Source organism: Hibiscus syriacus, unplaced genomic scaffold (assembly GCF_006381635.1).
Source record: "Hibiscus syriacus cultivar Baekdansim isolate YM2019G1 unplaced genomic scaffold, ASM638163v2 tig00111582_pilon, whole genome shotgun sequence".
Lineage (NCBI taxonomy): Eukaryota > Viridiplantae > Streptophyta > Magnoliopsida > Malvales > Malvaceae > Hibiscus > Hibiscus syriacus.
The window spans coordinates 159,023-182,449 of NW_024063126.1; the positions used below are offsets into that span (position 1 = coordinate 159,023).

Sequence of the window (23,427 nt, forward strand, 5' to 3'; positions counted from 1 at the left end):
GCTGTGATGGATTCGTCCTTTTGGCAGCCTTCTGCTTTTGATCCCAGATCAGTCCTGCTTTTGGAACTGCACTTTATAGTGGAACTGTGTAAATGAGGAAATGATTAAAAAAATGTATTATCAGTTTTAATATACGATTAAAAAAATATATTATCAATTTTATTATTTAAATAATAAAATTAATAAAAATTTATCGAAAATATTATTATTTTTATTATTTTTGTTATTATTAGAAATTTTATTGGTTTTGTTAATAAAATTAGTAAATCGCTATAGATTTTATTATTTTTTCTATCAATTTTTTTATTACTGGATAATTTATCGAAAATGTTAAAAAATATTAATGATTTAAATAGAATTAATCATGTTTTAAATAATTTTTTTTTATCAATTTTATTATTTAAATAATAATAAAACTGATAACATATTTTTTTAATTATATATTAAAAGTATTAGTATTCTCGTGGAAGTGCGCATGCCTAACTATTTCAATATACGTAGGCTCCCAATGAAACAAAAACGATCACGTTATAATATCACGGTGCTACCAAAACTCATATTCAGAACCAAGTTATAAAATCGTACATGTTTAGATCAGACTTTACTGTCCACATTTGAAATTAAGGTATATTACGTGTTTAGTATTTAAATTATTAGTTTTAATATATTTTAGTATCTAAGCTTTTAATTCTTTTTAAAATAATACATAAAATTTAGTTTTTATTTCATTTAATATCCTGTTCAAAATTTAACTTTAAGTTTTGGAAAAAAATTAAAAGTTAAATGTATTAAAACGGATCAAAACTGATAGTTTATGTATTAAACACGTTAAATTTTTAAAGGAAGGGTGCGAAAATGAAATAAAAAGTAAACGTTAAATATGATTTAAAAAAAATTAAAAATTTAAATACTAGAACGGACTAAAATTAATAATTTAGGTACTAATCACGTAGTTTATCCTTGAATTTAACACAAATTGATGGTTTGTTTCTACTTTCCTATGTGCAGATTGACTGCTGTCCGTGTTCCCTTCTCTTTGTGGTGGCCTCTTGGTTTTAGTGGTCACCGCCAGTTTTGCTACTCTTCGACTATTATAGTCCTATTTATAAATATAATCTAATTTAAGTCAACACATTCAGTAATGTTTACACTATAGTATTATATTGAGGTCTCCAAACTATTATCAAATGAAATTTTTAAATTTTAAAAATTATAAAATAATTATTCAATTTTATTATAATATTTAATTTTACAAAATAATTAAATAAGTGTTTTGACCATTAAACTTTTTAAAAAAAATATAAAATATTTATTACAATATTATAAATAATCATTAGATTTATCATAGTATTATAACTAAAATTTTGTATTATTTTAAAAATTAGATGGCATTATTTTTTATGAAGATTTGTAATGCTTTTATTTAGCTATTATAATTTTTGAAATTAAAATTTATAATATATTAATTAAAAACATACTTATAAATTTAAATAATTTTATTTGAAGCGTCATCTATCAACAGGTGGATTTGTTTGGGCTCAGCCGAGATATTATTATGGGAGTGGAGGATAAGGTGGTGCGTCAATTCCTTTCATCGGGCTGCTAACGGCATTAGCAAAGCCCGTTTGTTTTGTCCTTCACTGCATAACGTATCTATCTCTATCCACAACGCTCCAATACTGAAAGCCAACACAATGCTCCTTCTCCATTCCCAAATCCTTCCCATTTAACGAAATCCCATCCCCATTTCCCACTTTGATTCAGTCATACAGTGAAACCCCAAAATTCGGAGCTCCATTGTTGTTATACAAATATAAGGTCAAAACCCCCACCAAAACAAATCGAGAAATGTTACCCTCTCTCGTTCAAAGCAGCTTCCTTTCACCTTCAACAACCTTCTCCAAAATCCACTCCAACTTAAACCCCCTAAAGCCCTCCCTTTTACTCCCCAAAGACCTTTTCCCCATCTTCTCTATCGTACCTTCCCACAGAACATCACCGCTCTGTCTCTCGCCCGGGTATGCTACTTCCATTCGTGCTTCCATGCTTGAGGCTCCCGTCCTCTGGGCCGGTCGCCTTTGCATTTACTACGCTCTTTTGAAGTCTGGGTTAGCTGGATCTCAGGCTAACCCACTTATCTCAGGTTATCATTCTACATTTTGTATCGAGATCGACTTTTTCTTTGTTTTTTTTAACTACTTTCTGGTTATTCTTTTTTGGGTTTTAATTTCATTGCTTTTATGTTTTCATTGGTTAGGGATGGAGGGTGGTGAAACTGTTGGGGAGAGTGCTGATTTGGGTTTCTCTAAGTGGTTGGAGAATATACGAGGGAGACCAGGTTAATTTATGGCTTTTTTTCTTTATTTTTCTACCAATTTTATCAATTGTTTCAAGCATGTTGATAAAGATGTTTTTGCAAATGTAAGATCAAGATCAAAGGTTAATTGTTTAATTGCCTCCACGTTTGAGACGTGCAAGTTCAATGAAACAGATAAATGAATCCTGTTAGAGGTTTGAGTTTAGTTTGGATGAACAAAACATTTCTCCAAGATTTGAACCATTGGAGGTAAAAATCCCATCCCCTTATATGAAGTCTTAAGCTCTACTAACGTTTGCTCAACCCTTTAAATGAATGCAGCATTGCGATCATCAATGCACCAATGGTTTAGTGTTTTTCCATTTTGTGGTCAATCAAATTATAAGATAAAGGAGTACCGATAACTATGAAATTGTTGGAAGGATAAGCAGTGATTTTAATTGAGTTTACAAACCTGTGGAATGGCTTTATTCGGCCATTTGTTGTTGTTGTTTCCATGTGCATCTCTACTGAGAAGTTGCAGGACACTTATTCTTGTGTTAAAATAGTTTATCACCCGAACCTTTTAGACATTGTACCTCTTGCGGCTGATAAGAGAACCAATTACAACACATAGGTGTTCTACTTTGATTTTAAAATGTTAGAATTGCTTTGCATTGCAGTTGTGAATGATATCTTAAAACTTAACAAATTTGAGAGTGCCAGAGTTCTTTTTTGTGTCGATGTATGACAAGAATATTGATGTTAATAAGAAGAAAAACAACAATAATCAAAAGAAATAAGGCTGAACACACTGGTAGGAAAGATGGAACTCAAGTAGAACTTAGCGTTAAGGGAAACCTCTTGTGTTCTTTTAATTCAAAGAAATAAAAATGATAAGTTGTGGCTGTAATATTTTTACAGCTTATTTATACTAGGGTTACAAAGATGGAATTCAAAACTATTGGAGCACCGAGTCTATGGAGTTTGTATTGCATAGATTCTTGGTTTAAACAAGTAATTATTTTGTGCTTGTTCCTTCATGTAGCAGACTGCATGCTGATATTAAACTGTTAATGCACATGATAATTTGAGGTAAATCTAATTGTAGTACAGCTTCTTAGGGATTGCTATTGGCACAGCTTTTGAGCTTTAAAAGCTGAATGGGCAAAAAAAATATTGGTTGCTTCAATTAAATCTACTTCAAATCGTTGTAACAATTAACTTTGTTTTCCTTGTAGACAAGGAGCAGCTGATAAAAGAAAGTTGGTGAGCAAATGGCATCCAACCACAAAAGGGACACTTAAAAGAAACTACAGGGTCCCTTCCAAATCTGAAGGCCGACGACTACTTAAAGCAGTTGCATCCCTTCTCTCTGATGATGATCATTTCACTGACGCCAGTTCCCACAAGGTGATAGAAGTCTAGAACAATAGCTTTATCACTATCCTTTCGATCTTGGATACAACATGGAACCACTTAGTTTGAAACATTGTATTTGTCTGCAGGGTTGCCAGATAAGGAGGGAGAGTGCACACGGCGAAAGTGTATGTTGCAACAACGTTAGAGCTCTATTTGACGAGCTTCCAACCCCTCATCTTACTGTCGAAATCACCCCTTTTCCGGCAGGCCCTCTCACTGAAATAGATTATATCAAGGCTGAGAAATTGGAAAGGGTTCTAAGGTCTGGCCCTTCTGTTTAAAAATTTGTAATCGTTCATTTTGAATGTATTATGTACATATTTAGAATCGTGATGCTCAAACTGCTTTTGCCTCTTTGTATTTTCACAACTTGACAATGAGGAAATGAGAAAAAAACAATGCACTGAATTTTTAGAGGCATTGTTGGTAATCTAAGAAGTATTATCTTTGATATCCAGGTTTTTTTTTTTTTTGCATGTTGAAATTATATCAAGTATCCAAATTCACTATCCATTACATGACCCAACTTATGTTTCATTACTTGATGACCACCATAACTACATTGACAAAAGGTTGTGAAAGCATACGCATGAAATACCACGGAAAACAAAAGTATTGAAACATTTATCTAAAACTTGATTAGGGTTATTCAATGATTGACCATAAGCTCCCCATTTTTCTTCCTGGTACTGCTCCAATCTTGGTTGTGCCTGAAAATCCATCTCCATCCCTTGAAACTTTTTCTACTCCTTTTGATCCCTCTTTCATTCACTGTTACCCTACATGAACCACCACCACAAAATATCCCATTATCACCAACCAAGCCATTCTGAATAGAATTCGAACCGCCATCCACAGCACTCCTCATGCTGCCAAAAGCAGGGGTATCGATATCTCCTTTGGATTCCAATGGGAACTCGAATTTCAAGTCGATGAAGCCCGAATCATCCCCACCGGTGAAATAACTCTCTCTCAGAGAAAACACACGCCTGTTGCTGTACTGAAACCAGCAGCATCAAGATCCAGCACACCCCCGGTTTTCTCATTGGTTTGATATCAGCAGCAACAACGTCCGACTCCACGAAAGTACCGTCTCTTCTGTCACTGTCGAACCCGCTTTTCCTCGGCTCTGCTTCGCTGAACCCGCTTTTCCTTTCGGGGTCAACACACAGACCACCGTTCACACTGGAACTCCGAGCAGCCGAAATCGAAGAACTCCGAGCAGCCGAAAAGCTCATCGAGTCACCTCCATCTTCCGAACCGAAGAACCCACTTCCCCTGAAACTACAGAGAGACCTTGACCTTGACACCCCATTGTAATCAACGACCCACACATCGTTCTTCTCGTTGATCATCCCTTTGTCCCTCTTCTTCCTAAACAGCCTTCCGAATCTCCAGAACCCTGTCTTCCTTTGATCTCAACGCAGCTACTGCTACTTTTTGAGAAAGATAACATCTTCATATTTGTCTCCACTATTGCTTTTGTGCTTCGGGTTGAGAAGAGATTGGTCCCTGTTCTCATTCTCTATCAAGAACGAGACACGACCAACACTGCCCACTTCACCGGTGCATAATGTACGAGGGTTGGAGGAGATTTCAGAGCAGGAACATGAAGACAGCCGCTGCTCTCCACAATCGGAGCAAACCAGCTTCACTAAACGCTCCTTGAGACAATAAGCACATATACCGATCGAGATGATTGTGGATGTTTCTTACAAGGAAGATCCGATGGAACGCTATAATCTTGGACGAAACCGTTGCTATATACTTCCACGGCTTTGCCTTTCATGGTTAGAAACAGCGATTTTGTAACAAAAGGATACAAAAATCAAAAGCTAAGCTTCTTCAATGAAGCGAAAGATTAAAACTTGAAGGCAAACATATAAAAGGTGGGATTTTTCAAGCATGCAAGTTAGGTAGACGCAAAGACATGGAGAAGACGTTACCTTTACGTTTTCTTTGCAAAGAACAGTGATGGAGCAGAAAAAAAAAGAAAGCAGTGATGTCACTTGTTTCTGTAGGTATGATTGTGTAGGGGAAACTGGGAAAGTGACTGCAACACCAAATGTTGAGTAAAAGCAGTGAATCGATGGATTGCCAAAAAAAAGAGCTAAGTTGAGCCTAAAGAGCTTGCTTCCATTGATGTATAAATTTCTGCTTTCTACAATTTTCCACTGCCATTTTTATATAACTCAACAGTGATCGTATGCGCAAATCCCATCAATCTGTCATCAGTTTTCGTCTACCTTTTTGCTATAGATTATATTTTCTTCACGCTTCTCTCGTGTTTGACTTCTGTCCTTGCTTACTGATATTTGGAAATCAACAAATTTAATTACAAACGACAAAGGGTCAAAGACACTAAACTGAGCCAGGTGTGGTCGTATTGATTTGTCGACATTCATGTGCAATGTAGCATGGTTCATGCAAGATAGTTGAGACATATTATTATAACAACCGTTTTCTTTGTAGATCTTGAGCTGCATGGACATGGAGATGGAGGCCTAAATTGTTTGGCATTTTACTTTAGGAATTTTGTGTTGGAGATAAAAGAGATCGTGATATACCAGGTTATATGGGAAATGGGATACATATTATTAATAATTGGATATTATATGATTTTCGTTAATATTAATTGTTTGTATAAAGAATTAAGGTGAAATTGTATTAGAGGCCATTATATTAAAAAAACTAATGTGATTATTTGATTAATTTTTTTCGTCTTTGAGTAACTGACGTTCTAGTTCACAGTGCCGATGTGACAGTTCACGATATTGATGTGACAATCTACAATAATTGATAACGTGGTGGATAACATAATAGATGAGTTAAATTGATATCTCAAATACGACAGATGAACTACCACGTTTGCATCGAAAATCATCACGTCAATACCATAAATTATTATATCATCACCGCAACGATGAATGACGAAAAAAACATTGATTAAAGGACCATATTAAAATTATTTTTTGAGTTTGAAGATTACATCAACAAAAAAAAAATACAACAACTACATTGGATTTTTTAAAAGTAAAGAAAACTCTAATGATTTTTTTATTTGTCAAGAATTAATTTGTTTTGAAAAAAAATAAAATTTTAAATAGGAATGATTTAGACTATATATAAATAGAAGAAGATAATGATTGTTGGTGGACTTTACAAGTGTCACGTTTCATCAAGTGTTTGTTCCCTCTTATAACGTGTCGTGCTTAATCACTCATTCTCTTCGTACTGTCATTTCATCACTCTATCCATAAGTATCAAAACATTTTATTCATTTGTTTTTATTTTGGATAAAATACACTTAAGGTCATTAAATTAGTAATGACAGTTAAAAATGAAATATGGATATAATATGATCAAACAAAATAGCAGTTTTAACTTTTAAAATCTATATATTCCAAGAATTTAATTCTTTTTATAATACTAACAAATAAAACAAGTTAATTCTTTCACGTATTTGCAAGCATATTTATACTTAATCTATCAAAAGCACTCTTAATATAATTATAAATATTTTTATGTAAAATCGCGCACATATAACAAGAATCCCCTGAGGATATAAGTTGACGACTTGAAATAAATAAATATCAACCTTTTAAGAGTAAAGAATCAATGTCTAACTAGTCGAAGTCAAAATGATTCAAATTAAATTATAATTAATAAATTTTGATTTTATAGTTTATAAGTTGATTAAGATTAAATAATAATTTTATGATTACTAGAAGTTTAAACATAGATGTCTTCTGGCTCTCTCCATGACGACCGATGGCAGACTAATGGGGGAAGGCGGCACGCTCAGCGCATGCATCATTGATGAATTTTCAGACAAAAACAATTGACCTATGTTTTTTCATTTGATTTCCAACAGTAACAGTGATTAAAGAGGCTAATAATGATTATGCCCGAGACATTTGTTGTATCTTCCGCTAATCAATTATTAACGTGTTTCCAACACTAGTTAATAACATCTTAATCCTCGAAAGACATTGAACTTTAGGGTTGTTCAAAGATTAAATTTAAGATCAGTGTCTAAAGGCTCTAATACAAGTACCCCCGCCACTTCACTCAAAGATTATATGCTACAAAAAGTCTTAAACCCCAAATCACCAACATTTACAAGAATTTGCTCCCTCATGAATGTAAAGAACTAACCTCATCAATGGCGAACCACCTCACCTGCACTGCAATGCACCATGGGATGACATCCACGCCGGTCTTCAACATCTGTAAACTTCCCTTGGACGACGACTTCATTGTTCCACTTCTTCGAGTCAATCACGAGCATTCTTAATCAATTCCCTCCCCTGGTTGGTCACCGTCGATATTAATGAATGGACATTTGAAATCCGAACACCGAGGCATGACGATTCTAAACGAGGAAGGAAATTTCAACATGGATAAATAAATCTTAATCCCCCTCCTCATACTTGAAGCACCTGAAAATGAACAACATGACTTCTCACGCCACTTCGGCCTGCTATACTTGACCATATATTTGTAAAAAGTCCTCAAATGAACAAGGGCATCAGCCTCCAAGGCTCGAGAACTTCCTAAATGAAGCTTACTATCAATAAATTTATTCCATGAATCTGTGGCTCCATCGTACAACCTAAGCTTGCATCCATCACGCCAATATAGGGCGTAGAACTGTCCATTTAAAGACACACTAGGGTTGCGCCAACCAGAAATCATTCCACTACTAACAGGAGACCAGGAATTAGTGTAACACCCCCAACCCGTACCCGACCCGGATACGAGTCCGAGATGTCACATTGACTTTTTAAACAATATTCTTAACAAAATATCAAAACATTTGGACTTATATTACTAAAATATGATAATATACATAGGTTTATACAAAGTTCACCAAAATGCTCAGAGCATACACAACTTAACTATTTGATTACATGCCAACATTTATTTACATAACAAAATGACCTACTGATTAAGTTGCTTCTGATCTGGTAGTTACAGGAGTGATACTGTCCCAGTTGCTTAACCTTGCTCGTTTACTTTCTCGGATCCTACGTGTGAAACACTCACACGCTAAGTCATCGACTTAGTGAGGCAATATAATAATAACAATGGAATATAATAAAAATGCCAGAATGATATGGAGTGCAATGAGATCACATATATATATTTAACCAATGCAATATACATTACCATGTCTCTTACCCATAAGCTTATCAAATTAACAATCATGAATTCTTCTTAATAAGTTCACTAGCCCATGATACCATACTGAGAATCTAAGGTATGTGAGTATAGTGAGGTTGTGCACTATGCTATCACCACAGCTCGTATAACTGCACCGAAGTACCACGTAGAATTGCACCGAAGTGCCATGTAGAAATGCACCGTAGTGTCATATAAGATGTCCCTAAGGACCACATAGAAATTCCTTAAGAATCATATATATATACACCAAGGATCAAGTATGTGTCTCAAAAGACCTCACACATATTCCAAAGAATACATATATGTTCCGAAGGACTGCGTAGACCCTCTACTCTTGGCATTCCAACTATACCTATAGTTCTCATCTACTTAACATGGGTTTTTCTCAATTTACATAGTATATCACATAAACATATCATTTCCTTATCTTCATCACATAGCTCATATAACTTTTCAAACATATTCATTTAAAACATGTTACACAATGAACATAGTATGATTTCATATAATGTTTCATGATATAAAATGAGTCATGCCTCAAGGTATTAAATCTAGACTTATCATAAGTCTAGAATTGAATATGCTCCTAAAATAATGCTATGCACATGCACTCACCTAGATCTCTTTACTTTTCCCTCGATCGTTCTTACTTCCCAAATGTTCTGGAATTACTTTAGGCTTAGAATCTACATAAATATACATTTTCAGGCAAATATCAGATGCCTAAACATTGTAATTTGATGCTAATAACTTAAACGAATTTAAATTCACTTTTTCCTTTAGAGGGTATCGATACACTATGTGTGTATCGGTACCCAAAATAGCTTCAAAATTTCCATGTATCGATGCATGCCTGTGTGGATCGATACACATGTATCGATACACCCCTGAATATATCGATACACTATGTAGTTGTTCTTCAAAATTTAGTCTTAGTGTATCGGTACCCATTTATAGTGTATCGGTACCTATTTATAGTGTACCGATATACATGCTCAGAATAGCCTGTTTTCACCCGAAATTCATCAATACTTCACCCAAATTTTCATGTATAAAACCCTTATTATGCTATCAAACTAATCTATAACCACTTTAACTAATTTCTATCATTCCAACACCTTATAATCTCCCATATTCATTCAAACTCTTAATGCTAAGAATCGTACTAAATTTTCCATGTTATCCAAACTTAATTCTAACACTTATAACTTCTTATTCTCATACATAACAAGTCAAATTCAATTCATAAACTCATTTAAACCTTCCTATTCAAGTTTTCACTTAAATGCTTAGTATCTTAAATCCTCCATAACTTGCTATTCTTTAAGTTTCCAAGTCTTTTTTTTCCTTCCATAATCTTTCCTAAAGCTTTATTAATCAAAACCATGCTTAACTCTTAAGAATTAACCAAAAGAAATCCATCTTACCTTTGCTTTAATGCTTCATGGTGGAGAAGAAAAATGAGGAAGAAGAGAAGTCTGGAACTTTATTTCCCGTAATTGCTTTCCACGTGGGTTATAAGAGAACCTCAAATAATATTTAATTATCTTCCTTGCTAAAAGACCCATTTTCCCTCTTAACTTTTCCTTATTTGCTAATCCATCATACATGAAATATTTCCATTAAGTCCTTTAACTTTTAAATTTAACTACTTTGGTCACTGAATTTTGGAATCTTTTAATATGACCACTAACCCGGTATAGAGGATGTTACAAATCTCCCCCTTAAGAAAATTCATCCTCGAATTTTCATTGCACGAACAGATGAGGGTATTGAAGTCGCATATCTTCTTCACGTTCCCACGTGGCTTCTTCTACCTTATGATTTCTCCATAGCACTTTTACCAACGAAACCGTTTTATTCCTTAACTTTTTGACTTCATAAGCTAATATTCTCACTGTTTCTTCTTCATAGGTCAAATCAGGTTGGACTTCTACTTGTTCTGGTGTAACGATATAAGAGGGATCAAACCTATACCTCCGCAACATGGACACATGGAAGACATTATGAATTTTCTCCATTTCTGGTGGAAAATATAACTGATATACCACTGGTCCTATCCTCTTAACAACCTCATATGGCCCGATGAATCTAGGACTTAACTTCCCTTTCCGACCAAACCGTAATACTTTCTTCCAGTGAGATACCTTCAAAAACACTTTATCTCCCACTTCAAATTCAATCTCTTTTCTTTTAAGGTCAAAATAGAACTTTTGTCGATCAAATGCCACTTTGAGGTTATTCTGAATTTCTCAAACTTTCTCTTCCACATCTTGAATCAAATCCGGACCAAGAACGCTTCGATCTTTGAGCACATACCAGTTAATGGCGTACGACATTCCTCCCATATAATGCCTCATAGGGTGCCATCTTGATACTGAAATGATAACTATTATTGTAAGCGAATTCTGCCAATGGTAGGTACTTCTCCCACGACCCTTTGAACTCGATTATACATGCTCTCAACATATCTTCCAAGATTTGAATTGTCATCTCTGATTGCCCGTCAGTCTGAGGGTGAATGGTCGTACTAAAATTTAAGCGAGTCCCCAATGCTCAATGCAAGTATTTCTAGAATCTCGAGGTGAATCGAGGGTCTCGATCAGAAACTATAGAAATAGGTACTCCATGCAATCTAATAATTTCTCTAATATACAATTCTGCGTATGTTTCCATAGATAAATCAGTTCTGTCAGGAAGAAAATGTGTTGACTTAGTCAATCGATCAACAATTACCCAGACTGAATCTCTTTTGTTCGGAGTCAAGGGTAACCCCGAAACAAAATCCATAGTCACATTTTCCCATTTCCATTGAGGAATGAAAAGTGGTTGCAATAATACTGACGGAACTTGATGTTCGACTTGAACTTGTTGATATGTTAAGCACTTAGACACAAATTTGGTGATGCTTCATTTCATCCCTGGCCACCAATACCGATCCTTCAAATCCATATACATCTTGGTTCCACCCGAGTGCATTGTCAAGGGAATACAATGAGCCTCTGTCAATAAATCTTTCTTCAACTCTTCATTGTCAGGTATCACAATTCTTCCCTTATAATACAAATTCTCATCTGACTTAACCTCAAAATCTTTGTCCTTTCCATTCTTCAATTGCTCTATTCTTTTCAAACACATTTCATCTTTACTTTGTAGTTCTCCAATTTTATCTAGCCATGTTGGTTTAAGCTTTAACTCTGTACATAGACCACCATCTTCAGTCAAAGATAATCTTGCATCCATAGCTCGTAAATCTACAAACGTCTTCCTACTCAAAGCATCTACTACCACGTTAACCTTTCCAGGATGAAAATCAATGACAACGTCATAATCCTTTAAGAATTCTACCCATATTCTCTGCCTCAAATTAAGTTCTTTTTGAGTCATCAGATACTTCAAGCCCTTATGATCCGTATACAAGTAACAACATTCTCCATATAGGTAGTGACACCAAATCTTGAGAGCGAACACTACATCAGCCATTTCTAAATCATGGGTGGGGTAATTCTTTTCATGTGGTTTCAACTGTCTCGATGCATACGCTACCACCTTCCCTTCTTGCATTAATACACACCCCAACCCATTATGAGACGCGTCATTGTACATTACAAAATTCTTACCTGTTTCAGGTTGAACCAATACGGGAGCTTCTGTCAAAATTTTATTTAAAGCATTGAAACTTTCTTAACACTCCAACGTCCAAACAAATGGTACGTTCTTTCTTATCAGCTTTTTTAAAGGCAGCACTATCATTGAAAAATTCTTAACGAATCTTCGATAATAACCGACAAGTCCAAGGAAACTCCGAACTTCCGATACATTCTTTGGGACCTCCCATTCCAGAATAGCTTTTATCTTTTCAGGATCCACCTGAATCCCATATGCCAAGATCACATGCCCAAGGAAAATCACTTCATTAAGCCAAAACTCACATTTGGACAATTTGGCCTAAAGTTTCTTATCTCTGAGGATTTGTAAGACTATCCTCAGATGAGTACTATGTCCTTCATGAGATTTCGAGTATACCAATATGTCATCAATAAAAACAAATACAAACTGATCCAAATAGGGTTGAAATATCCTATTCATGTGATCCATGAAAGAAACAAGTGCATTCGTTACTCCAAATGGCATTACGATGAATTCATAGTGGACATATCTCGTTCTAAAAGCGGTCTTCGGAATGTCTTTTTCATGAATCTTCAATTGATGATAACCAGAACGTAAGTCAATCTTCGAGAATACCGAAACTCCCTTTAACTGATCAAACAAGTCGTCAATGCAAGGAAGGGGATATTTATTCTTGATGGTCACCTTATTAAGCTATCGATAATCAATACAGAGACGCATTGACCCATCATTCTTCTTAACAAATAAAACTGGAGCTCCCTAAGGCGACACACTTGGTCGAATAAATCTCTTCTCTAACAACTCTTGCAATTGATTATTAAGCTATGGAAGTACATAGGACAATTTTTGATATAGACACATTGAAAAAGATTTAAAGTTGTATTTTGGTCAAATGATGACGAAATACAAGTTTGGTATGGTTATAAGGTAATTAAAGATTGATAAAGAATTTGATTGATTAAGGATTTTGAGTGATAAGAACTGATGCTATTGGTTATAGGATAAGTAACATGATAAAGATGTATAAAGGAAAAAGGTAGTTGAAGAACTAAGAGAAAGAAGGATTAAGTAAAAGAAGTAACATAAGAACATTAGAAGATATGTTCTTACTAAGTTGTTTAGTGAAAAATTCGAGGACGAATTTTTTTAGAAGGAGGGGAGATTTGTAACATCCGCAATACCGGGTTAGTGACCAAATTGTAAAGTTTCAGAATTTGGTGACTAAAGTAGAAGAATGAAAGAATTCAATGATTATTTGAATATATATTGAAGGTTATTTGGTAATTATTAAAGGAAATTAAGGGTATTATGGTCATTTGACCAGAAAGATTTTTTATAATTTTTTTTAAGGGTAATAAGCACGTATGAAGAAGAGTCCAGAGCATTCTTCAGTCTTCTTCTTCCTCCTCTCCACCGTGAAGCTTGGTATAAGGTAAGTGAGTCTTTAGTTGGTTAATTCTTTCGTTTTAAAGCTTGTTTTGATTCTTGGGATATTAAGAAAGATTAAGGAAAGCTTTAGGGGGCTTAAACATCAAAGATTAACAAGTTATGAGAAATTAAGAAAATGAGTTTTTAAGTGAATTTTGATATGGAAGGAGTTAATAGATTGTGAAGTTGAATTTGACTTGTCAAGGATTAAATTAAGAGGTAGGAAGTGTTAGAATTGGAATTAGAACACATTGGAAATTTGGTATGATTTTTGAATCTTATATGGAAGATAGAATTTTGAGGTTTAAGATGAAATAAATGAATATAGATTGGTTTAAGTATGTGTACTAGAGTTAAGGATGAAAAGGGATGATATATGAAGTGTTTGAGAGGAAATGAAGTAATTTTCGGGTTGAAAATATGATTTCTGGGCAAGGGGAATCGGTACCCATTCAAGGGGAACCGATACCCCTTCAAACGAACAAGAATTTCCAGTATGTCATAGGGGAACCGATACCCCATGGGGGGGAACCGATTCCCCCTAAAGGAAATTGGGGATATGGATTTAATAAGTTCGTTTAAATTGATAGTATCCAATTACAAGGTGTAAGTATCTAATGATGGTCTCGAAATGTACATTTATGTAGATTCTACGCATAAAGCAATTCCGGAACGTTTAGCAAGTAAGATCGATCAAGGGAAAGATAAGAGATTGGAATTGGCTAGTGAGGCCAGGTGAGTGCATATTAGTTAGTTTATGGTGCTAAATGGAAACAAGACTTGCGACAAGTCTATTTCCTATGTTGGAATGCATGAATATATGATTATACGTATATGAATGACATGAATGTATGTATGCATGAATATATGTGTTGACATGCTTTTGAATGTAATGTTATGAGAAGTATGTGCTATATAAGGTATATATATATACATATGTGAAACTGAACTATGTGACTGCATGAGAAAGATATGAGCCATATGACATGATATAGGTGAACATGAGAAAGCAAAGTATGAGATATAAACTATGTGATCATAGTAAAATATAATTATATTTTATATGATAAGTGAAATAAACTGGATAATATGATCTATAGATGAAGTGAAAATAGTACACCAACTAGGGGATTTGAACATAAATGATAAGATGAACGTATAAGATAAGCTAGATGGGAAAGATTCATAGGTTAAATAAAACTATAACACATGGGTTGAATGATAGAAATTTGTGAAGTTATATGAGAAGATTATAAGAGCTATAAGAAATTGAATTAAGTAACAGATTAGATTATATATAGAAATAATAGAAGTGAGATATGTTTATAAGTCTGCCCTAGATGAATACGAAATATAAGAGTGCTATATGATTTATATTAGGATAATCTTGAGGATATATATATAGATAGATATGAAATGAAATGAAATGAGTTATATGAATACCCAATTATGTGATGAAATGGTGAATTACCTGAACATGTGAATATATATGTTTAAGAGAAGGCATACGATTAAGATATAAGCAATGTGACTATAAGTATATGTGCTTTAAGTGATATGACTTATAAGTATTTCTATTATAATGTTACATGATATGTTATGTATGTTAAAGGAATTATGTGATGGCATAAGAATTGATAGGAAATATATATGTGAAAACAAGTATATGATACGAGACAAAACTTATGACTATAAGCTACGTGAAAGTGTTCTAGGTGTTTCGATATATTATATGAAGTATATGATTTTAGGTGAACAAGATATGATAAGTATGTTTATATGAATAAAGGTGATTGGGTGAGAAATGATAGAAATTATAGGAAAACATGACATATGTGACATGTGAATTATATGGAAATGATCTACGGGTAAGTGAACTACGTGACTATGTGATCATATGAAAAGAAGCTATGTGATACGTGATATGTGAAAGTGAATTACAAGTTTATGTGTATATTTGAAATGAAATAAATGATAACGCCCATGTTATGTGTCATGAGAGCTAGGGGTATAGTTGGCATGCCAAGAGTCGAGGGTTTATTCGGTTCTTTAGGACATATGTATATCCTTTGGAACCTGTGTGAAGTCTTGAAAGACACATACTTGATCCATAGTATATATATGATTCTTAAGGAATTCTACGTGGTCCTTATGGACATCAATCTACGGCACTACGGTGCAATTCTACGGGCACTTCGGTGCAATTCTACGGGGCACTTCGGTGCATTTATACGAGCTGTGGTGACAGCATAGTGCACAACCTCTATAGACTCACATATCGATAGTTCTCACATATGTACATGGGCTAATCCAGAGATATGAACAAATATAAGTTAGTGGTATGATAAATGCTATAGAAATATATGATATTGTGTGTGTATAGTGTTTGATTGAAATAGTATGTGATTATATGATAAACTGTTAATGATGAATTATGTGTATGCATGTATTTACTGCAATTATTCTGATATGATTTTATACGATATGAAAAATGCATGAACTTGCTGTAACATGATAGAACAAACCATGCATGTATCAATATAGGTTTTAAAGTGCATTATAAGTGGTTATGCCTCACTAAGTCTTCGACTTAGCGTGTGATTGTTTCACACGTAGGTTTCGAGAAGAGTAAGGAGTGATGCGGAGCAAGACAGGTCAGTTTTCCTTACCAAAAGATCAGATCAGAAATATTTGATAAAGTATGTTTTTGGTTATGTATAAAGTGTTGGCATGTAATAAGTCATTAAGTACGAGCACTCTGATAAAGTCTGTATTTTGTTTTAAATAAAGTTTTAAATTTCCCGGGATTTTTCTGAAGAGTCAAGGTTTGAAAAGTCCATGTGACACTTCGGACTCGTATTCGGGTCGGATACGGGTTGGGGGGTTACACATCCAATAAGGTGCCATTGCGATCGGAGCTGTTCCCGATATTACTTCAATTTGAAATTCTACCTCTCTATCTGGAGGTAATCCCGACAACTTCGCAGGAAAAACATCAGGAAATTCTCTGACTATCAGAATCTCATCTAACCCTTTCTATTTAGCTCTCGTATCTACCACATTTGCAAGAAAACCTTAACATCCTTGTAGCATCAACTTCTTTGCGGACATTACTGATATTACATTTACTAAAGGATTACTTCTCTCACTGATCACATTTACTTCTATTCCTTCGGAACTTCTCAGAGTTACCTTTTTCAATCAACAATCAACATTCCCATAATAACGAAACAACCAATCCATTCCCAGAATCACTTCGAACTCATCAAAGGGTAGTTCCATCATATTAGCAGGGAATTCAATTCCCTGAATCCTTATGGGACACCCCTTACAGACCTTGTTTACCCGAGCACTATGCCCTAAAAGATTAGTTACTACCACCTCATTACTTGTAGCTTCTAATGAGATTCTCAATTGCTTTAGTAATTTACTGGTAATATAAGAATAAGTGGAACCCGGATCAATCAATACCAGTACTAATTTGTCATACAGTTGGACAATACCTGCTATAATATCGGGATCATCACGGTCTTCTCTTATCTTTAAATTGTATACCCGTGCGGTTGAGCGAACTTCAGGTTGTGCAGAGGATTCAGATTGGTTCCTTCCTCTGCCTCTTCCTCGTCCTCTCTGTGAGGCAGAACCAACTCTCTCAGATGGTGCATACTCACTAACCATCAAAAGACAATCCTGAGTAAAATGTACGGCATCACCACAACGAAAACAAGTTCTAGAAGCCATCCGACATGTCCCAAAATGATTTTTCCCACAATGCTGACACTGTCTCGCTTGACCCTAATTAGATCTCCCAGCACCAGATCCCACTGATTGTGTCTGTCTAACTCTCGCCTTACTTGCTCCTCTAGCAGATGATGCAACAGATTCAGATATAGTTTGAGGTCGAAATCCTGAATCTTTTTCTTTTTTTGGGGGTGCTGAGTTAGAAGAAGCACCCGTCCTCTTAGATGTCTGAACTCTTGAATCCTCGAATCTCTCATTTTGAGCTCTTTCAAGAGTTTTTGCACGATTGATAACCTCCTGAAACGAGGACAAGTTCAGTATTATCAGCATTTCCTTAAACCTAGGGCGCAAGCCCTCCACGAACCATTCGCAAGCATCTTTTTCAGTAGGCACAAGCTCAGTTGCAAACCGACTCAGCTTGTTGAACTCGCATTCATACTCATATACAGAGCGGTTCGTCTGTTTCAAATTCATAAACTCGTGCTTTATTTACCGAATAAACTGATCTCCAATGTATTTGTGTTTAAACTCCTCCAAAAATAGAGACCAAGTCAATTGCTCACTGGGTATCCTTATGGTGACATTCATCCACCATATCCGCTTGTCCCCTTAGCAAAGACACTGCTCCATCCAACTTCTCCACGTCAGAACAGTGGAGACTATCCAACATAATTTTCAAATCGTTTAACTAGAGATCTGCCGTAACCAGATCCTCCTCGGCTTCTCCCTTAAATTCGGGAGCTCCTAAACCTCTCAACTCTTTTGTTGCATTCATTCTTTGAGTTGATGGAGCAGGAGGTTGAAGACGCGTCAGAATAGCGTCCAACGTCCTGAAAAACGTATCTTGGTCTTGTACATACACTCCCTGAGATGTCTTTCCTTCACCTTGCCTGGCCAGGGCAGGTGAATTACTGCTTTCAGCAGACCTATCTTCTCCCACTTCATTTTGGGAGCTACTATGTCTGGACATCTAATAAGAATAAACACATCTTTCTATTAGCAAAACAGTATACTCATTACTATACCAGATCAAAAGTTCTCACTGTATGTTGGCATGTATTCAATCAAATACACTCTAGACTCTGGTTTATGCCTAGAATCGGCTAAACCATAGCTCTGATACCATTAAATGTAATACCTCCAACCCGTACCTGACCCAGATACGAATCCGAGATGTCACATTGACTTTGTAAAACAATATTCTTAACAAAATATCAAAACATTTGGACTTATGTTACTAAAATATGATAATATACATAGGTTTATACAAAGTTCACCAAAATGCTCAGAGCATACACAACTTAACTATTTGATTACATGCCAATATTTATTTACATAACAAAATGACCTACTGATTAAGTTGCTTCTGATCTGGTAGTTACAGGAGTGATACTGTCCCAGCTGCTTAACCTTGCTCGTTTACTTTCTCAGATCCTACATGTGAAACACTCACACGCTAAGTTATCGACTTAGTGAGGCAATATAATAACAATGCCAGAATGATATGGAGTGCAATGAGATCACATATATATATTTAACCAATGCAATATACATTACCATTTCTCTTACCCATAAGCTTATCAAATTAACAATCATGAATTCTTCTTAATAAGTTCACTAGCCCATGATACCATACTGAGAACCTAAGGTATGTGAGTATAGTGAGGTTGTGCACTATGTTGTCACCATAGCTCGTATAACTGCACCGAAGTACCACATAGAATTGCACCGAAGTGCCGTGCAGAAATACACCGTAGTGTCGTATAAGATGCCCCTAAGGACCACATATAAATTCCTTAAGAATCATATACATATACCAAGGATCAAGTATGTGTCTCAAAAGACCTCACACATGTTCCAAAGAATACATATATGTTCCGAAGGACTGCATAGACCCTCTACTCTTAGCATGCCAACTATACCTATAGTTCTCATCTACTTAACATGGGTTTTTCTCAATTTACATAGTATATCACATAAACATATCATTTCCTTATCTTCATCACATAGCTCATATAACTTTTCATACATATTCATTTAAAACATGTTACACAATGAACATAGTATGATTTCATATAATGTTTCATGATATAAAATGAGTCATGCCTCAAGGTATTAAATCTAGACTTATCACAAGTCTAGAACTGAATATGCTCCTAAAATAATGCTATGCACATGCACTCACCTAGATCTCTTTGTTTTTCCCTCGATCGTTCTTACTTCCCAAATGTTACGGAATTGCTTTAGGCTCAGAATCTACATAAATATACATTTTCAGGAAAATATCAGATGCCTAAACATTGTAATTTGATGCTAATAACTTAAACGAATTTAATAGACCAATATTCACTTTTTTCCTTTAGAGGGCATCGATACACTATGAGTGTATCGGTACCCAAAATAGCTTCAAAATTTTCATGTATCGATGCATGCCTGTGTGTATCGATACACATGTACCGATACACCCTTGAATGTATCGATATACTATGTAGCTGTTCTTCAAAATTTGGTCTTAGTGTATCGGTACCTATTCATAGTGTACCGATGCACCTGCCCAGAATAACCTATTTTCACCCGAAATTCATCAATACTTCACCCAAATTTTCATGTATAAAACCCTTATTATGCTATCAAACTCATCTATAACCACTTTAACTAATTTCTATCATTCCAACACCTTATAATCTCCCATATTCATTCAAATTCTTAAAGCTAAGAATCATACCAAATTTTTCATGTTATCCGAACTTAATTCTAACACTTATAACTTCTTATTCTCATACATGACAGGTCAAATTTAATTCATAAACTCATTTAAACTTTCCTATTCAAATTTTCACTTAAATGCTTAGTATCTTAAATCCTCCATAACTTGTTATTCTTTAAGTTTCTAAGCCCCTTTTTCCTTCCATCATCTTTCCTAAAACTTTATTATTCAAAATCATGCTTAACTCTTAAGAATTAATCAAAAGAAATTCATATTACCTTTGCTTTAGTTCTTCACGGTGGAGAAGAAGAATGAGGAAGAAGAGAAGTCTGGAACTTTGTTTCCCACATTTGCTTTCCACGTGGGTTATAAGATAACCTCAAATAATATTTAATTATCTTCCTTGCTAAAAGACCCATTTGCCCTCTTAACTTTTCCTTATTTACTAATCCATCTTACATGAAATATTTCCATTAAATCCTTTAACTTTTCAATTTATCTACTTTGGTCACTGAATTTTAGAATCTTTCAATTTGATCACTAACCCGATATGGAGGATATTACAATTAGATTCAGGATCGTATGCTTCACTCATAACCTCACGATGGAATCCCATTCCTTTTACAAATCACTTCCCATCATAAACTATCCCAATGAAAGGTACCATAACAGTGCTCATATCTTGAACAAAACTACATCTGTTCTTGTTAGGGTCATAAACTTCAGCAGATCGTAAAGTCTTATAAATTCCCTCACATTCTCCGCCAGCCACATAAAGGCAGTTATTTATTAAACAGGAACCGAATAGATGACGTTTTCGAAGCCTATCTGGTGCTCTGTGCCACTTGTTTGTCCGATCACTGTAGAAAATAACACGTCTCATTGAACTCCTTTGTCGATCCTTTCCTCCAAACAACTACAGGTAGCAACCACTTAGAACAACACAAACAAAACCAAGGGCCTCAAAATACTCCCTTGGAATTGGAGGAAGTGGCTGCCACAACTGATTGATAGGATCAAACGCATTCTATGATATCTTCCCATCACGATCACGTTTGAAGATATAAACCCACTCTTCTGCCATTCCAAGACTTTTCCTAAGAGAATAAAAGAAGTTACCAGCCAGAAGGCGATACCATCTCTTGCAAACTATGCAGAGTTTTCGGTGTTCAGCACGAGGAACTCGAATCAGACAAGCAATGGCAAGATCATCAGGAAAGTCGGGGAGGAGAGGTGGCTGGACTCGAGTCCTCTCTCAGCGGGAGCTTCTACTCGTGTGTGCATTGGGATTGATATCAGGCTGGATACAAAGCTTCGATCCTGGGACAAATTTTCTTGCCTCAGCTACTCTCTTCAATCCAGAATCCACTTTACAATAGCACGATACCGAATCAACCTGCAAAAAACAACTAACATCTGACTATGATAAAGATGTAGAACAGAAAAAAAAGAAAAAGAAAGAAATTATTCATATCAAATGCATCATCGATTATTCATTGTGCTTTCCTTACTCCTGATTCGTAAGCTAACAAGGAATGTCAACAAAAGCAACAATTTGTATCATTTCCAGACCACAACCAAAGAAAAGCTTTCAAATTTTCTTGAGACAAATCAGAAATTACTAGTTGATCAACTCCTACCCTGATTATTTGTTTGGTTCTACGAAAAGCTGTTCAATTTAACGTGGCATGTGCCAGATGCCACATTGTGATGAGAATTCTACCTAAAGCTTCAGCTACTGAAGCCATGGTGCGAGTTCGCCGGAAAGCTCTTTCTCTGCAATTTCTTCTACTGTACTGAGATTGGAGGGCATCCATTTTACCAATTTCAAAACTACTTACGCATCATTAGCTTTAATCCATGACCGCAATATAAGAGTTCATCTTCACTCCTAGAAACTTTGCGTCTCAGATTTTTCCAGAAATAATATAGAAACTGTAGTACTAGTCCAAATTCCTTTTGAACCAATCCCAAATTACCGCCAAAAACAATGATAGATTGGTTCTAAAGTATTTGATCTCGAACTCAATAGCTACCCCAAAGAAAGAACAAGTCAGTGAAAAGAGCAGAACTCCCATCATCAATAAACAATACAACTAAGCTTTCAAAAAAAAAAAAAAAAACAAAGAACACATTGTAGAGAACACTAAGCCTTGTCAAAGTCTCATGTTATAGAACACCAATTTCTCAATTAAGTAAATTATCCATCTGGGTATCTTCAAATTTACATTAAAACCAAAATCACAGAGAGGAATCTTCAAATAAAGTTTCCAATACATTCATCAGCTGTATATCTCTAAGAAAATCATAAATTTCATAGAAAAGGGGACGTTGGAGCTTACCAATGGAGCTTGAACTCGAAACCCTCTTAAAGAATTAGATGAGTGTTGTGAAATAGATTGTTCCATCTTTCAAAAGCAAAAATTCATAGAAAAGAGTCAAAATCTAATACAAAAGAACCAGTTATAAGAAACCCAGATCGAGACCCCAATTCAAAGAGGAAAAAAAGTAATCAGAATCTCATTATCCGACCTTCAAAATTGAAATTTTAATCTTAGTATGTACAAAAGAAAACCGAGTTTACTTGCTTCTTTGTTTGTTTCCTTTTTTTTTATAAAATAGCAACAAAATTTTTTTTCCTTTAAAAAATATCTCTCTCAAACTCAGAAGTCTTAACTGAAGGGCAAACACGCAGGCGTCATAGCTGGACCTAAGAATTTTGCACTGTCCTTTCTTCTCTAAAAATTATAAATGTTTATTACATAAATGAAATTAATTTGCATTTTATTCGATAAAAATGCAACAATTTTTTTATTGACATGCTGGACCCATGGCTTTCACCAACTAACTTCTTTAAATTATGTTTCTTGCATAAAGAAACTAATTTGTCAATTTAATGTTGGTTTTGTTGTCAAACTCTTGAGTGAATTAATGTTCAAGTCTTTTTACAAGACAGAGGTAGTTTTTTTAAATTAATCTGGCCAAGTAATGTTAGTATTGTTGTCAAACCCTTGAG

General features: G+C 35.0%; 1 protein-coding gene and 2 pseudogenes across 2 annotated transcripts; 1 reads left to right on the forward strand and 2 right to left on the reverse strand.

The window, feature by feature from the left end:
* Positions 1 to 1,679: 1,679 nt before the first annotated feature.
* On the forward strand, positions 1,680 to 4,169 carry LOC120165139. Of its 2 annotated transcripts, none has more exons than XM_039174724.1 (3): positions 1,680 to 2,143; positions 2,258 to 2,338; positions 3,538 to 3,672. In XM_039174724.1, exons 1-3 carry the CDS (start codon positions 1,849 to 1,851, stop codon positions 3,567 to 3,569), a joined length of 408 nt encoding a protein of 135 aa, XP_039030655.1. In that variant the 5' UTR covers positions 1,680 to 1,848; the 3' UTR covers positions 3,570 to 3,672. The 2 variants fall into 2 exon arrangements, with proteins under 2 accessions (XP_039030655.1, XP_039030653.1); XM_039174722.1 differs by lacking the exons at positions 1,680 to 2,143; positions 2,258 to 2,338 and adding exons at positions 2,481 to 2,566; positions 3,805 to 4,169 and having other exon boundaries at positions 3,538 to 3,709.
* Positions 4,170 to 4,236: 67 nt separating this feature from the next.
* On the reverse strand, positions 4,237 to 5,853 carry LOC120165194 (annotated as a pseudogene).
* Positions 5,854 to 8,145: 2,292 nt separating this feature from the next.
* On the reverse strand, positions 8,146 to 23,033 carry LOC120165195 (annotated as a pseudogene).
* Between the last annotated feature and the right edge of the window lie 394 nt (positions 23,034 to 23,427).